This window comes from Bos grunniens, chromosome 5 (genome assembly GCF_055505025.1).
Source record: "Bos grunniens cultivar Pamir isolate PY7600 chromosome 5, Bosgru_T2T1.0, whole genome shotgun sequence".
Lineage (NCBI taxonomy): Eukaryota > Metazoa > Chordata > Mammalia > Artiodactyla > Bovidae > Bos > Bos grunniens.
The window spans coordinates 84,454,009-84,472,141 of NC_141169.1; the positions used below are offsets into that span (position 1 = coordinate 84,454,009).

The 18,133-nt window shown below is 39.0% G+C and overlaps 1 protein-coding gene across 3 annotated transcripts in view; it reads left to right on the top strand.

Moving 5' to 3' along the window:
* ITPR2 (inositol 1,4,5-trisphosphate receptor type 2) overlaps positions 1–18,133 on the top strand; it is a 586,442-nt gene that overhangs the window by 443,032 nt on the left and 125,277 nt on the right. For all 3 annotated transcript variants that reach the window (XM_086401652.1, XM_086401653.1, XM_086401654.1), the window contains one exon: positions 15,618–15,725. In XM_086401652.1, coding sequence (XP_086257778.1) covers positions 15,618–15,725 — 108 coding nt within the window. The remainder of the gene's footprint in view (positions 1–15,617; positions 15,726–18,133) is intronic.

The window sequence follows — 18,133 nt, forward strand, 5'->3', positions numbered from 1 at the left end:
TTCCTCCCCCGGTTTTACATCTGACTCATTTGTGCACTTCAGATTAGATTCCTGAGCATGCTGGCAGCGGCAGCACTGTTGTGGAACTCATCATTAGGATTCCAAGCCTTTAATTAGGCCACTTTGAAGTGGCTTTGTCAAGACTATGAGCAAGAGAAAAGCAATTGACTCATTCTTAGACAAGGTTTATCATAATGGAGAGTAGAACAGTAATACTGTGCTCTTCACTAAGCCTGGTTGGTTGAGGAATGTCAGGAGTCTTAGAAGCATAGGTTCTCCAGTAATTCTCTTAGATAGGGTATTGTAGGTATTATTTCACAGCCAGGTAAATTAGACATAAAAAGGTCAAGTAATTGTACATGTCCTGTGAAAGGTCAGGGGCAGAACCAGAGATAATCCCTCAATGTGGATAATAAGCCCCCTCACTCCAACAATTATTTTGAGAGCAAGTGTTCTCTAAGTTTTCCCAGACAACCTTAAGACCCATTTTAATATGTTCAAAGACTTCAGAAAGATGACTGTCTTCATCTCTTAATGCCCTCCTTAAGGGGGGAAAAAAGAATCACTAGAAACGGTGAAAGAATCAGAATACTTTTGAACAGATAAGCAATACTCTAATTCATCAATTCTTTATTTTGTAAGTAAACATTTGCTTTCTTCCATAAAATTGAATTAAACCATCTTTCACGTTTACAAACTATGATTCAATATTTTCTAAAAATCAATCTCTTTTGGAAAATTAAGCACATTTACCATTAAAAATCGAACAAACAAAAACTCTTTATGCCTGCCATCAACCCACCCATCCATCCATCCATCCAATTAATATTTATTAAGGAGTCTTTGTATGCTGGACTCTGTTGATACATGGGACACAATCATGAACAAAATAAAATTCCTGTCCTCCCAGGACCTTACTGTAGGTGGGGGAGATACACTAACATCAGATAAATGATAATTGATAATTCACAGTCATGTTTCATTATTTTAATTACTGTGGAGAAAGATCCTTTTGTTCTGCTAGTGTTTCCCAAACTACATTTGAAAGATCATTAGGGAGGGGACATGATTGTAAATTTCCAGCTAATTTATTTCTAGATGCTTGAAGAAGCTACTAAAGTATTATTATCCTCTTATCTCTGGGTCTGAAGAAATGCATTACTTCCTTTATGGGAATGGTGGTGGTTCTGGTGGTGAAGTCACTAAGTTGTGTCCAACTCTTGCGATCCTATGGACTATAGCCCGCCAGACTCCTCTGTCCATGGGATTCTCCAAGCAAGAATAACTGAAGTGGATTGATATTTCCTTCTTCAGGGGATCTTCCTGACCCAGGGATCGAACCCGGGTCTCTTGCACTGCAGGCAGGTTCTTTACCAACTGAGCTACCAGAGAAGCCCTATAGGAATAGTAAAACCTGGAAATTTCCAAGACTTGTCTTTATTTACAGCAAAAAGAAATAGAGTCTGAAGCAATGTCTGTCTTTCATCAATTCTACAAAGCAAAAGAAAAACTCCTAGGGTATATCATTTGGGTGTTTCCTGGTGATCACTTACTAATGTTAATCTGTATTTTGAACAACTCCACTAAACAAGTAGAATTAATTTTTTTGTGTACTTCTAGCCATGAAAATATTTTATTTGTTTTGAGTAGAACACTGCCAACAATAATTAATATAGAATATTTTTGTGAAATGCTGATTTCAGAGAATATAATCTACTTACATACAATTTGTTTTCATGGACAGTAGTTTTAGTCACTCAGAAAATATTCTTATATTAATATCAGGAGCAGTTCAGCATTATATTGTACTTTTTAAAATTTTCCATGAAAAATGCAAAATGACCGATATTTTCCTTCAAAATTATAAAATTTTAATAAAATACTAACATACATAACTTCTACAGTATTAAATATGAGAAAGTGTGACCTGTTTTAATTGAATAAATGAAACTAAAGAATAAATATGACAAGCAATTCTAGGGAAAAATCTAGCTTTTAGAAGGTAATTTTGTTCATCTATTCATGAAAATACATCTATAAACTAATTTTATAAACTACTATGCTTATATAATTATGTAAACCTTCTAATAAACATTTTTTACTTGGATGGGATTTTGGTACAGAAATCTTTTATTTATTTTATTTTTATTGGAGTATAGTTAATTTACAATGTTGTGTTACTTTCTGGTGTACGGAGAAGTGAATCAGTTTTATATATACATATAGCTACTCTTTTTTAGATTCTTTTCCCATATTGGTCATTACAGAGTACTGAGCAGAGCTCACCATGCTATACAGTAGGTTCTTATCAGTTATCTGTTTTATATATAGTAGTGTATATGTGTCAATCCCATTCTCCCTATTTATTCCTGCCTTCTTTCACCCCTGGTAACTCTATTCTGTTTTCTACACCCGTAACTCTTTTTCTATGTTGTAAATAAGTTCATTGATAACATTTTTTTAGATTGCACATAGAAGTGATATCATACGATACTTGTGTTTGTGTCTGACTTACTTCACTCAGTATGACAGTCTCTAGGTCCATGTTGCTACAAATGGCATTGTGTCATTCTGTTTTATGGCTGAGTAATATTCTATTGTATATATGTACCAGATCTTCTTAATCCATTCCTCTGTCAATAGACATTGAGGTTGCTTCCATGCTGCCCTGGCTGTTGTAAATAGTGAGTACAGAAATCTTTTTAAAAGAGCAAAGTGAACTCAGAAATTGGAATCTGTGAGTGATAGGTGACCAATTTTTTTTAATTAAATGGAATACTTTTTATATGTCTGATCCCAATTTCAGATTTTTTTTTTTTTTTGAAAAATGGATTCAGTTGCTACTGTTTTTAAGAGTTTTTAAATGTTTACACTTTTCTCATGTGTGCTCAGTCACTTCAGTCTTGTCTGACTCTTTGTGACCCTATGGACTGTATCCCTCCAGGCTTCTCTGCCCAACGGATTCTCCTGGCAAGAATACTGGAGTGGGTTGTCATGCCCTCTTCCATGAGATCTTCCTGACCCAGGGATCAAACCTGTATCTCCTGCATTGCAGTTGGATTATTTATCCACTGAGTCACCTCCTTTAAAAACAGAATTGCTTCTTATAAGTTTAATTTTAGATTACAAAAGGGGATTTCCCATCAAGAATATAAGTTGGTCCTGGTGATAAAAATGTATTAAGGACAAGGATTCTCAACTCTTAGCAGCATTGAAATCACCTGGAGGGCTGGTTAAACCAGGTTGCTGGACCCCAACTGCAGGGTTTCTGATTCTGAAGGTGAAGTGGGGCCCTAGAATTTGCCTTTCTAACAAGTTCTCGGGTAATGCTAATGTCACCGGTTGTGGGCCATATTCTGAGAATCTTTGTATTAGCGTAAGTATTAGCAGTCAGCAGGAAAGCTAGATTCTTCATCACAACAATTTGTAATGCTTTATGGCAAAACTCTAGTACAAAGACAACTTATTACCTTCAGTCGTTTTAAAGTGCATTGTCTCTTGCCCTTTTCCTCCCTCTCCTTTTTGCCTTGCTTCAAGGGTTTAGCTGTCAAATATTTATTATGATCACTAAAGGTCTTTTATTGGTTTTACTATCATTTTAGAAAGACCCTCATGAATAGGAGTCTAGATCATTTGGAAATTAGGAGTTTTAAAAATTTTGGCAAATTTCTTGTTATTTCCCATTATCTTTAGATTGGCTACCATTGTAAGATGGAAATAATAAACTGATCTCTAAGAAATATAAAGGATTTATTTTAGATATTAGATAAGTAAAAGCTATGTTTCTTTAATACCTTAGATAACAATGCTGTAACAGAGTAATACTGGCTTTGCAGGGTCCCTCCCTCAGTCCTGCACTGAAGGGAAAGGACCAGCTTTACTTCCTTTTGGATGTGTACATGTGCCATGATGAGAGAAAACAGTTTGAGACCTCATGCTTTCCTAGGTCTGGGATCCTTTGGGCTGGTGGTCCACGAATCCTTCACAGCTGCCTGGCAAGGTACTAAGAAATTTGCCCCATCTCTTTCCCAGGGTGCCAAACTGTATTTCTCTGAATGAACGCCCAATCTATTCTCTCCCCTGTTCATTGCCAGCTTTCCTCTTGATTACACTTTCTTAAGGGCTTTCTCTTTGGATTCTTAGGAGCCTATTTGGAAATCCAGAAAAACAAATATTGCCTTTTTCCTCTTTCATTCTGGTTACAGTCCAAATACTGCTCAAGGTAATATGGACAACTGTGTTTGACTGAGTAACAGGAAACCTGAGAAGGAGAAAAAGGGACTTGTGAATTAACTTTTTAAGAAAGACTGAGATTTGTTACTTTTCCCAGCTGATCGATCCCATTATACTATTTGGTGGTGAATCCATACTTCCCTCTGCTTCCCATGGTCCCTCTCTAGTACTCTTCCCGCTTTGTCTCATTCTTACCTGACTTCTCCCCCAGTCTCTAATGTTGTCACCTCCTTCCTTTGCGAAAAAAGCCATCATGTTCTCCTTGTGAAAGGAGCCCTTCACTCCTTAACCTCAAACATGAGCCGAATATTAATGGGGATTTCCTGTGGCCTGGGCTGTACTGCCTGAGGTGGGAGGGGTGTTCTCCTGTCTACCTGGAGGGCCTAAAGCCAGTTCTCCTTTGACGTATCTTAGTACAAACAACTCCTGCCATGGTGACGTGATTGTTCTCTTGCCAAGACCACACTGCTGAACTACCTCATGTGAGAAAACCTTTTCTTCTTCTTGTCATGGCTTTGACCCTATTCTAATAATAATAATTCTGGCATCCATATGCTGGAAGAAGAGTTATTTCTTCTTTGGTCTACTTTCTTTATAAAGGACCTCACAGTCCTGGGAGTGGATCTGGGCAGATGACACCAATCCCAAACGGCTTCCCTCTAATCTCCTGACTCCTTTTCTAATAGAAGCAAAAAGAATAGATAAGGATCTCAATTTATCTTGCCACATTAAGAGAAAAATTCCTTTATGGTTTGTATTTGTGTTAGCTTCTTCTATAGATTGAATGAGTGTGAAACTTATTTCTCCTTGGCAAAAAAGTGTTGATTGTAACGGTTCCTATTTTGATTGATAAAGATGTGTTTGAACTTAGTTATAATGATTTAAAATTCATGGTCCTAAACTGCAATTGTTTGTACCAGCCTAATATCTGTTGCTAAAAATTTTGTTATAATTGCTTCCAAGCTTAAATGGTATAAGAAAAATAATGATAAAGTTTCTGATGACCCCATGCCCAGTCCCCAGATGCGCCCTTTGTCTTGCTTTCTAAAGTCTAGTTTGTCTCTCTTCTTTTAGTGTGTATTTATGTACCTTCCCCCCAGCTTCTTATGTTGAATCCTAATGCCTAATGTGGGGACTTCCCTGGTGGCTCAGATCATAAAGAATCTGCCTGCAATGCGGGAGATGCAGGTTCTATCCCTGGCTCAGGAAGATCCCCTGGAGGAAGGCATAGCAACCCACTCCAGGATTCATGTCTGGGAAAGCTCATGGAGAGGTGCCTGGCAGGCTACAGTCCATAGGATTGCAAAGAATCAACTGAGCAACTACTTTCAATGCCTAATGTGATGGTATTAGGAGGCAGGACCTTTGGGAGGTAATTAGGTCATGATGGTGGAGCCCTTATGAATGGGATTAGTGCCCTTATATAGAAAAGAGGCCTGAGAGAGATCTTTTGCCCTGTCTACCAGTAGAGTTATAATGAGAAGACATCTGACTATGAGAAAGTGAGCTCTCCTTAGACATTGAACCTGCTGGTCCTTGTCCTTAGACTTCCCAGCAGCCAGGAATGTAAGAAATCAGTTTCTGTTTGTAAGCCACCAGTCTATGATATTTTTGTTATAGTAGCCTGAACAGACTAAGACAGCTTCCTCAGGCTGTAGTAATAAGTTACCACAAACTTGATGGCTTAAAACAGCAGGTTTTTACTATCTCACAGTTTCGGGGGCTGGAGGTCCTAAATCAAAGTGCTGGCAGGGCCAGGCTCTTTCTCTGGGTTCTAGCGAAAGATCCTGCCCTCCTGCTGTTATTAGTTTCTGGTGGTTCTTGGCAGTCCTTGGTATTCCTTGGCTTGTCTCACTCCCATCTCTCGTATCATCAGATGGCATTCTGTGTGTGTGTGTGTGTGTGTGTGTGCGTGTGTGTGTTTTTGTCCAAATTTCCTTCTTCTTATAAGGCCACTAGTCAGTGGATTAGGGCCCACCAATATCTGGTATGACTTATCTTAATATCATTATGTCTGCAAAGATCTTACAGTAAGTCCACTACATACAGACCTTCAAGTTGTGAACTTTCAAAGATGCAAATATGCATTCGCATGTCCAGTCACGTAAATTCTTAATGATTCATGTGTCTGGCGTACATTGTCAAGTGCATGTATCCCCTACAAGTGTGTGTAGGGGATGTGTGTACTTTACTGTATGGTACTGTAGCACAGTAGTGCAGTGTCTTTATTTCAAGCCTGAGATGTCCAGGAGCAAGCATAAAAGCATCAGTGATGTAGCTGATACTACTGTACTGTACTGTGAAATTTGAAATGTTTTCTTTATTTTTGTGTATTTGTTTTTTATGTATTATTTGTGTGAAAAATATTATAAACCTACTATAGTATTGCACTATATAGCTGATTGTGTTAGTTGGGTACCTAGGCTAACTTTGTTGGGCTTATGAACAATTGGACATGCTCTGGAAATTGAACAGAACTTGCTGTATTTCCAAATAGGTCAATTTCACAGGTCCCGGGGGTTAGAACTTGAATGTATCATTTTGGTGGATATAATTCAATCTACAGCCATATTCTGGAGAAGGCAATGGCACCCCGCTCCAGTACTCTTGCCTGGAAAATCCCATGGACGGAGGAGCCTGGTAGGCTGCAGTCCATGGGGTCGCTAAGAGTCGGACACGACTGACTGACTTCACTTTCACTTTTCACTTTCATGCATTGGAGAGGGAAATGGCAACCCACTCCAGTATTCTTGCCTGGAGAATCCCAGGGACGGAGGAGCACGGTGGGCTGCCGTCTGTGGGGTCGCACAGAGTCGGACACGACTGAAGCGACTTAGCAGCAGCAGGAGCAGCAGCACAGCCATATTCTCTATTCACACTCCTCATGTGGGCATTTAGTCTGGCTCCAAATTCTAGTCTTGTCTCCTGCTACCCATTCTTTGTGACTTTGTTCATGTGGATCCCTCTCTACACAGAATAACTTCTTTGTGCCATCCTCTCCATCCCCTTCTTCATTTTCTCTATTCTTTAAAAACCTTTATCAGATGCATTTCATGTGTGATTCCTTTCCTAGGATCACCACCCAAATGTGACTCCTTGTATTTCTGCCCTTGTGTTCCCTCTTTGAATTACATTCCTGTAATCATTTTAATTCCTCCAACTAAAAAGTAAGTTGTTTAAAAGAATAAAGTATCTCACTTATCTCTGTAATCCCACACTAGTTCTGTGCTTTGCATATAGTAGAATCACAAAATCAGAGAAAAACAGATAATTTGAAAATATAGGCCTTGTATATTTTAAGCATGTTACAATAGGTAAAACTTTAGTTTATACCATCTTCTGCTGATTTCTAGCTCAAATAAGAAGAGTATTTGGTATAAAAGCAGTGTACCAAACCTGAGCAGATAAGGTAATTATTCTGACTTCAGGCTTCAGCTCACTTTGTGATTTTTGGATAGCTGTGTCAGTTTTACCAATTAATAAAAATGGAGACTACATGAAAAAGTTCACAGATGAGAGGTGCCAAAGAATAATTATTGTTGAATAACATTCAAATGCAATTGCTTGATGTTTTTTTTTTTTTTTACCTCATCCTTACTTGGCTCCAAACTAAAATGAACACTAAAATCCTAATGATAAAAATGCAAATGTGAAATGGTTTAACAAGTTCAGGTCAGTTCAGTCGATCAGTCATGTCCAACTCTGCGACTCTATGAATCACAGCACGCCAGGCCTCCCTGTCCATCACCAACTCCCGGAGTTCACTCAAACTCATGTCCATCGAGTCGGTGATGCCATCCAACCATCTCACCTTCTGTCATCCCCTTCTCTTCCTGCCCCCAATCCCTCCCAGCATCAGGGTCTTTTCCAATGAGTCAACTCTTCGCATGAGGTGGCCAAAGTATTGGAGTTTCAGCTTCAGCATCAGTCCTTCTGGTGAACACCCAGGGCTGATCTTCAGAATGGACTGGTTGGATCTCCTTGCAGTCCAAGGGACTCTTAAGAGTCTTCTCCAACACCACAGTTCAAAAGCATCAATTCTTCTGCCCTCAGCTTTCTTCACAGTCCAACTCTCACATCCATACATGACCACAGGAAAAACCATAGCCTTGACTAGACGGACCTTTGTTAGCAAAGTAATATCTCTGCTTTTCAATATACTATCTAGGTTGGTCATAACTTTCCTTCCAAGGAGTAAGCGTCTTTTAATTTCATGGCTGCAATCACCATCTGCAGTGATTTTGGAACCCCCAAAAATAAAGTCTGACACTGTTTCACTGTTTCCCCAAGAGTTGCTGCTAAAAGTGAAAAGCCCAGGTCCATCATCTTTATTTCCCAATCTTGGACTTTAAAACTGCCCAGTGTTAGTCAAAGACCCTACTGTAGGTTTATGTATAAGGTTTGTATTTAAAGTATGTGTACATACATATACATATTTTAAATTCCATTCAGTGTTGCATATGTATTTAACTAAATTACAAATGCCATAATTAATAATAAGGTACATGACTTTCATTTTTTCTTTTCCACATATAGTGAAAGAACCCTAGCTCTTCTTGGAAGTCTTTTGCTATGAGGGATCTGATTTTTTTATAAGGCTGCTGCTGCTGCTTAGTTGCTGCAGTCATGTCCAACTCTCTGCAACACTATGGACCGCAGCCTGCCAGGCCTCTCTCTCTATCCATGGGATTCTCTAGGCAACAGTACAGGAGTGGGTTGCCATGCCCTCCTCCAGGGTATCTTCCCGACCCAGGGATCAAACTCAGGTCTCCTGCACTGCAGACAAATTCTTTACTGTGAGCCACTGGGAAGTCCTTTTATACGGGTAACTATCCACCAAAGCTTTTGATCCTTTCCTCACTAATATATCTCCCCATGATTGCATTGCAATTTGTTTTAAAGCTTTATTATTGTTATAGACAACAGATTATCTCAGGACTAATTTTTCTGTTTGTGTTAATGAGCTAATAGGAGTTGTTTATTGGTAAAATTATTTGGCCATCACTTACTAAGCAGATATGACAAGTGTAAATCCCATGTCCATATCATATATAAAACAATTGCTACTATTTTGTCTCACATTTATTGCTGTGGATTACAAGTTTTTCTGTTCTCAGAGGTTTCCCACCTATGACGTTATCCCTTTTAGCATTCAGTGTTGTTGCCCATGTTCAGCTTCTCATGATTACTACTATTGATTGTTGGCTGGTTTTCCAGACTGTGGTGTGTCGTGACATCATATGATTTTGAGTGCTGTGGTGAGGGTCTCTGTCAAGTCAAGTTGGATATTGTAAGACGGCTGTCCTTGATTATTTAAATTAGCTGTTTTCAGTTTTTCATTAGGATTTAAATTATATTTCTTACTGTGATGACTCTTGACAGACATACCATACTTGTCCAGAAACTTAGTGAGTGTTTGCACCTTTGGTTTCCAGAGCACATTATACTAAATGATGCCATTGCATCTTCGGATGCTGGGGTCATTTTTCTTTATTTGCATCATAGGAAAAGGTACATGGCTGGTAGAGTGGACAAGATGTGGCTGGAGTAAGAGCCCATTTCTGAGGAAACCCTGATGTCTCTGGTTGTCAGTGTGGCCATTCTGCAGAATATTTTTGATAGAATTGCATAAATAGGGGACTAAATCTTTATTTTAAAAAATTAGGTGTGTGTTCATTGGTCTCTGAGAATTTGTACTGTGCTTTTAGTAAACTATAAATTTGGACCAAGAGAGCTCTAAACTGACACATTTTCACACATTTCAGAATCACTGAGAGAGTCTGCTTTTTTGTATTTTGCCTATGTGATAGGAATGCTATCCTTGCTTCATAAAGGATTCAGTTCAACAGTTTTTGAGTACCCAGTTCCTTCTTCTTCAAATAGTTTACAATCTAGCAGAAGAAATAGAAGTATGTGAACAGCTATGAGATAAGAAAAAATATTAAAATATTTTATTTCTACCAATGCTGGGAATTCTGTCATCTGATATCTAATCATATTTCTTTGTCTTCGGCCTTTCTCATTTATTGAGGAGAAAACTGAGACAATTTACTGAAACTTATACGTGTCTTTGCTCATTTAAATGCATAATGACTGTCACTTATTAACCCATTTCTTTATTTATACAACAGATATTTATTTTTGTCTATTTGGTGTACCAAGTTCTGCTTTTGGCTCTGAGAATGTAGAAGTGAATAAGCCCAAGCACTTTTTCTCAAGGTTGTTCGCAGCCCATTGAAGAAAAATAATAGTTACTAAGAGGCAATATGGAAAATTATACTCTCTAGAAATGTAAAGGGCAATATCTGAACACAGAATAGTGAAGAAGAAACTAGGTGACTTTAGTCAGGAAAGGCCATCAGTTATAAAGAATGTAAAAGATGTCCAGGTTTTAAACAATGGCAATTACTTCTAATTTGTTTTTATTTTAAAGAATTCTATATTTCAGGGCTTCCCTGGTAGGCTCAGTGTTAAAGAATCTGCCTGCCAATGCTAGAGACACAGGTTCATTCCCTAGTCAAAGAGGATCCCACATGCCATGGAGCAGCTAAGCCCATGGAGCAACTAAGCCGTTAGGCCACAGCTACTGAGCCCACATGCTGCGGCCCTGAACGCCAAAGCCCAAGCGCCCTAGAGCCCGTGCTCCACAAGAGAAACCACTGCAGTGAGAAGCCCGCGCACTGCAACTAGAGTAGCACCTGCTGGCTACAACTAGAGAAAAGCCCATGCGGCAACAAAGACCCAGCTCAGCCATAAATGTAACTAAATCAGTCTTTTAAATATATATATATATATATTTCAAAATTTCCAGGAGTTATATAGATTACTTACATATCATGAATGAAGATAAAATAAATGTTTGAACATGTGAAAGGAGGCCTAAGCATTTTCTTAAAGTGTCTTTTTAATGTTCTTATTTATTTGACTGCGCTGGGTCCTAGTTGCAGCACGTGGGATTTTCAGTCTGCACTAAGGCATGCAGGATCTTTAGCTGCAGCTTGCAAACTCTTAGTTGCAACATGCAACATCTGGTTCCCTGACCAGGGATCAAACCTAGGCTCCCTGCATTGGAAGCGCTGGTGTCTTAACCACTAGACCATCAGGGAAGCCTCTAATGTGCCTTTTAGGGTGCCCCTTATCTGCAACCAAACAAGACAAATGAAACAAAGCATTTCATTAAGACTGAAGGAGAGAGCGGCCCTACCACGTTTCTGTTTATTTCTGGATGAAATAAAAATTATTTGTATAGATTTGTACTATTGATTATATCATATAAAATAGCATTAGTGGTTTCTTAAAATAATTGTAGCAGTTTTGACACTATAAAGTGACTATAAAGACGTAAAAGCTTTTTATTTCTTTTACAAATGAGCTTATTTACAAAAAAGAAATAGACTTTCAGACAGAGAAAATAAATTTATGGTTATCAAAGGGGATAGCAAGGGTTGGGGGGAAAGACAAATGAGGAATTGGGAATTAAGAGCTGCACAGTACTATATATAAAATGGATTAAAAAAAAAAATAAGAACTTACTGCATAGCACAGGTCAAAATAACTCAGTATCTTGTAATAACCTATAATGGAAAAGACTCTATAAAAGAATATACATTTATATGTATACACATAATTGAATCACTTTCCTGTACACTTGAAAGTAACATAACATTGTAAATTAACTCTATGGCAATTTAAAAATAGAAAGACCAGAGAAGAAAAAAAAGTGAAGCATTTTAATAAATTGAAAACAAATCATTCATGTTAATGTCTCACCTTGGGAAGCTATCCATAATTTAAGATTTAAAGACTGACATTCAGTTGATTTTTAAAATGTATGTACTGAGCATATACTATGTACCAGACACTGTTCTAAGCCTTGAAACTACAGCCATGAACAAAACAGATGAAAAACCATTTCCTCTGAGAGCATGTGCTTACATTCTTTGCGGGGAGATAGCTAATAGATCAGTGATAAAATATGGTACGTCATAGTATGTGCTATGGAGAAAAACAAAGCAGAAAATGGGGTTAGATGTGTTGAGGGAGGTGAATAAATCGTTCTCTGAAAGCATAGTTATTGATAAGATAGTATTTGAAAGGAGTCCTGATGTAGGTGAGGGAGCAAGCCATGTCGGAATCCAGAGGAAGAGCATCTAGGCAAAGGGAACCACACCTGCCAAAACCCTGCGATGGGAACACACTTCTCAGGCTGAAGGGACAGACCGGAGCCCAGCGTGGCTGGCGCTGTGGGGAGGGTGGCAGAGAGGAGTCCACAGAGGGAGCAGGGCCACGTTCTGTCGTCCTTCGTGGCCTCAGTGAGGACTGGGCTCTGACTCTAGATGAGACCACAGCCATCAGAGGATTTGGGACAGGAAAGAGGCATGATCTGATCAAAAGGACTCTGGCCTTGGATTAAGGTGTTATCTAGAAGACAAAGGTGGAGCCAGGAGACAGTTACGGGGCTGTTGTAGAATTCCAGGCGAGAGGAGATGGAGCCTGGGACCAGGGTGGTGTGGAGGTGCGAGAGGTAGGAGATAGAGATTAGATGGCAGACACTCCTGAGACCTGGTCCTGGCTGATCCCTGCTCCCTGCTCTCTGTCAGTCAGCTCCATTCAAGGATCTCACTCTGGTGAGATCCTACCTCACACCAAACTCCCAACACATTTTAAAAACCACATTGGAAGCTACAATTTGTTCATCCTGTCACTTTTTCATCATTCCTCCTGGCTTCATTTCCTTCCTTATTCAGCTGAGATTCCATGATCCTATATACATTCATTGCACAGACTCTTAAATTCCACCTCTCTCTGTCTCTCTCTCTCTTTTTTTTTTTTTGCGCATGTTGTTAACCCAGCAAAACCACAGTCTCATTAATGGCAACTCTCATGGTAATTCCCTTTCTCTAGCTACCACCCTATTTCTTGGCTCCCCTAACAGCTGCAGTCTTCAAGATCTGCCTACACTCGTCGTTTGTACTTCCTCTCCTCTCATTCTCATCTAAACTCACGACGACTAGACATCGGTGTGCACTACTGCCTGAACTGCCACTCTGTAGGTTACCACGACTTCCAAGTTGGTAACCCCAGTGACCAATTCCCCCGTCCTCATCTGATGTGATGCAGATGATCATGCCCTCTGTTTTTGAAGTTCTTTCTTCCTTTGGCTGCCAGGAGACCTGACTTCACTGGCTTTGTTCCTACTTCACTGGCCCAACTTTCCCAGTCTCCTTTGTTGGTGCCTCTCATCTTTCTAACCTCTATCAGAGTTCCTTAGGTCTCCTTTCTCTGGCTAAGCTTATGGCAGCTGGTCTCTTTAAGGGTCATAGTTTTAAATATCAGCCATATAAAACGCCTACCATATAGCTCCATCCCCAACCCCTGCCTAGAATTCCTGACAAACATCAAGAGCCTGCTCAGTCTTTCCTTTTGAATGATATCTGAAGCTTTCTGTGTCCAAAACCAAAGTCCAGATACTGACCCCCTAAATTATGCTCCTCCTGCATTTTTCCTTAGTAAAGGGCATTTCTAGACTTTCACTTGCTCAGGTCAATAATTTTGGAGTCATCCTTAACTTCTCTCTTTCTCGCATACCTCATATCCAATCGATAAACAAATCATGCCGGTTCATGCCTTCAAGAACTGGCCATTTCCTAGAACATATGCTAATGTGCCTAAATGATTACCATAATTTTATCTTTTGAAACTCAGAGTTTTAGAAACACCTGCAAGTCACAACAAGTTTTATGACTATGGTTTGTAATAAAATCTGTATAATTCACATTTCAGTCAAAAATTAAATATAAATATAAAACAGGAATGGATTTCTTGAGTGATTTATAAATGTCCCTGAAAGCCAATTCTAAAATAATAGTTTAATAAAAATGAGGAGCAGCATCAATGGAATGAATGTATAACTTACCTTATTATCACTAACAAGGATGATATTTATTTAGTTTCATAGATTCAGGATTATTGTTTAAAATTTATTACTATTCTTCATACCCATAATTTATAATAGCATTTAATGAATAATACAAACACTTATCTATTGCTCTTTCATGTTGATGAGAGTATTGATTCTGGAACCATCCTGCTTGAGTTCAATACTGGATCTATCATTAGCTCGAAAGCTATGTTCTCATAGACAAGTTCCTTAAATATTCAGTACCTCAGTTTTCCTGTCTGTAAAATGGGGATAATAGTGCTTACCCCAGGATTTCTTACTAGGTTCACTTGCATTCATGTACCTAAATGTTTAGGATAGTGTCTGGCACAGAGTAAGAGATAGGAATGGTGCTAGGAATAAAATAATTTTATGTCAGAGTTTTTGTTACCAGAAGCCCTCAGGCAACTTAGGGCTTAATAGAAAATCTGAAAGGTTAAAGACATTATGAGGTTTTTAGAGATTGTTCAAGACAACCATAAAAGAGCTATCTGAAGGCAGTGTGTATTAGTTATCTACAAAGTGAGAGAACTGGCTAACAAATGCCATAGACATTCAAATGAGAGAAAAACATTAGTTCTGTTGACAACCATTTAAGATAATTTGTAATGAAATTTTTGTGTTCTAAATGTTCGGTTTCAATTTTAATAAAACTGAGCTCTGTACTCATAAAACAGCAATTTTGACATCTGACTATGCAGAAGCATAGGATTTTAGTACAAACTGCTAATTGTAGAGCTTTGATTAGATGCTATAGGAAATATAAATACCTATTTATGTGCATATAAGAAGCTGCCATTTATATTGGTACCACTACCCATTGAACTATCACAGTATTCATCAAGTTATTTTATGTGTACATGTAGTCTAAATTTATTATAAGGAATATCAATTATATATCATTGTGGGCTTTTCTTCTTGGCACAATTGTACATTTATTGAAGATATATATTTAATCAACAATAGTAACTGAATACCTACTCTGGGCAAGACATGGTCATCTGCTAAAAACATGCACACATGCATGCATTCTCAGTTGTGTCTGACTCCTTGCAGCCCCATGGATTATAGCCCACCAGGCTCCTCTGTCCATGGAATTTTCCAGGCAAGAACACTGGAGTGGGTTGTCATTTCCTACTCCAGGAGGTTTTCCCACCCAGGGATGAAACCTGTGTCTCCTGCATTTGCAGGTGGATTCTTTACCACTGTGCCACATGGGAAGCCCTTGCTAAGAACCTATATCACCAAATAACAATGCAAGATTGCTATAGTGATGTCATTGTTTATACCTTTCAGATAGACATGCTTTCCTGAAATGGAATTAATTGCCATTAGTCCCAGAACTGTGAAGCTCTGTATTAAAGTGGATAAAGTACTTTCAAAGCCTGTCCTCAGTAAAGGAGGGAAAAAAGAACTAAAACATTTTTCTCACTTTTCCCTTTAGTTGGCCCGCCACAACAAACTTTTACAGCAGATGCTCAAACCAGGATCCGATCCAGATGATGGCGATGAAGCCTTGAAGTATTATGCCAACCATACTGCACAGATCGAGGTAACCATCAATGGGTCCAACCGTGAAAAGATATGTTTATTTTCTCTTTCAGACCATTTTCATAATTGTTTCCTAGAACAATGACGTAGAATTGGGTGATGTAAACTGTCAAAGTGTCAACATATATACCAAAAGAGGAGATGTGAGGGGTGGTCTATAAGAAATCAATGTGCACATCTTTCAAAATTGTCTTTCTTTTTTGACCAGAACTATATGCAAATTCTCCTTTGTAATTAATAAAGTTGTTTTTGTTTTCTTTTGGTTCTGGAAGATATTTTAGAGACAGGATTATTATAATAGATTCTATCATTCAAGAAATTTTATCTTTTAAAAAAACTGTGGAAGGCTTATTAAAGAAGAGCTCTCTGTGTAAGAAAGTGTACGGAAGGGTGGGGAAAATGGAAGGCACTAGTAAAGTTTTCATATTGATAGCATGGACTTGAAATGGTTTAACAGTTTCCATTTCAGTCTGCAGCAGTTGAGCCCCACCCCCATAAATGAGCCCTTATTTAAGGGCTGGTGGCAGTTCAAGAGGTGTGGATCAACATGGCCTTAATCATTATGTGTTGTGAGACCCATCTGGCTGTCATTTCCTAGCTATGGTATCATTTTGACACTGGTTGGCAGAGATGATCAGGCAGAAGTGAGTAGAATAGTTGACGCCTGTCAAGGTAATTTACATTCATGCATTCATCCATTTCAGCAGATATTTTTTAGTTTTTAGCAGAGTGCACAATGGCATTACTGCTGTTAACTCTCAGGGTACATAATCTCTGTACCTTCTTGTTTACTGTTGCCAAACCTTTGCAGTAAGGATCATTATTACCTTGTGTTACATTGCTCACATTTATGAACATTAATAGCTTTGGTGGGAGACTTGACCTAGTGCAGCCCACGAGCTGGGGTTTTTGCACCCACAGCAAGAACATTGCTCACTATCTCAGGTGCTTAGGGGCTGAGAAGCTGGCAAAGTTAGGAAGCCAGAGAAATTGATACAAATAGATCATCAAACCACCAAGGTTCTATGGAAGGTCCCAGAGGCCAAAGAACAAGGTTAGTAATTAGAAGAGAATATCAGGAATAGATGGAATAGCAGGTGGGCCAGAGGTAGGGATTGAATTAATACCTCTCTGTGAGAACTGGGGACTGCGGTTGGAGTTGGACTTCTGTGGGTTCTCAGTGGTGAGGAGAGATTTAGCTGTGAATACATACATTCTGTAAATGTTTACTGAGCCTTTACTCTCTACCAGTTACCTACACATAGAGAATATCATTCTGTGTAGTAATTGTATAAACAAAGGCCAAGGATATTTAGAGCATACAGTAGTTAACTATGCCTGGGGTATTTCAGGGTAGATTTCACAAAGAAGGTTGTCATAAAATATATATTAAAGGATTGAGTAGAGATTTGTTTCTACTAAAATTTGGGCATGGAATTCCAGGTAGAATTGAATGAAGGGAGAGAGAAAGAACATAGGAAAGGGAATGATTCTTTTCAAAGATTATTCAAATTGCTATTTGGAGAAAGGACCGGAAAAGGGAATGAAGCCAGGAAAGCAAGTAGATGAGATAGGAAGATAGAAAAGAGAGAGACAGTGGTATTGAAGATGACAGATTGGAGGAAATAGAGACACTGTATGTTATATCACTGGAAAAGGCAATGACACCCCATTCCAGTACTCTTGCCTGGAAAATCCCATGGGCGGAGGAGCCTGGTAGGCTGCAGTCCGTGGGGTTGCTAAGAGTCAGACACGACTGAGCGACTTCACTTTCACTTTTCACTTTCATGCATTGGAGAAGGAAATGGCAACCCACTCCAGTGTTCTTGCCTGGAGAATCCCAGGGACGGGGAAGCCTGGTGGGCTGCCGTCTATGGGGTCACACAGAGTCGGACCCTACTGAAGTGACTTAGCAGCATGTTATATCACACACATATACGTATACACAGGGCTTGATGCTTGATGTTGGATTCTGCATGTAAGGTGAGGGAAACACTGGGGAAAAGGATGCCCCCTGGGCTTCTGCTTTGAACAAATGGACGGAAATTGGTGTTATGCACAAGGATCCTAACTTTGGCAGTTAAAATGTTCTGGAAGGTCATTTGTTGATTCTTGGATAAATTGAATTTGAGGTGACTTGAGGAATGCATGAAGCTGGATATAGAAATTAAGGGTTCAAAGGAATAATCTGGACTGATGATCTAAATTCTTCATGTTGACCAACCTCATGCTCGTTCAAAGACCAGCTTATATCACCTCCGCATTCATTTATTTTATCCCACTATACTCCCACAGGCATTTTGATCATTCTGTTCTTTTAAGGTATCATGTTGGAATACTGTTAACTTCTTCTGAGTCACTGGCCCCCTACTTGAGGCAGGGGCTGCTCTTAATCACCCCTTTGTTTCC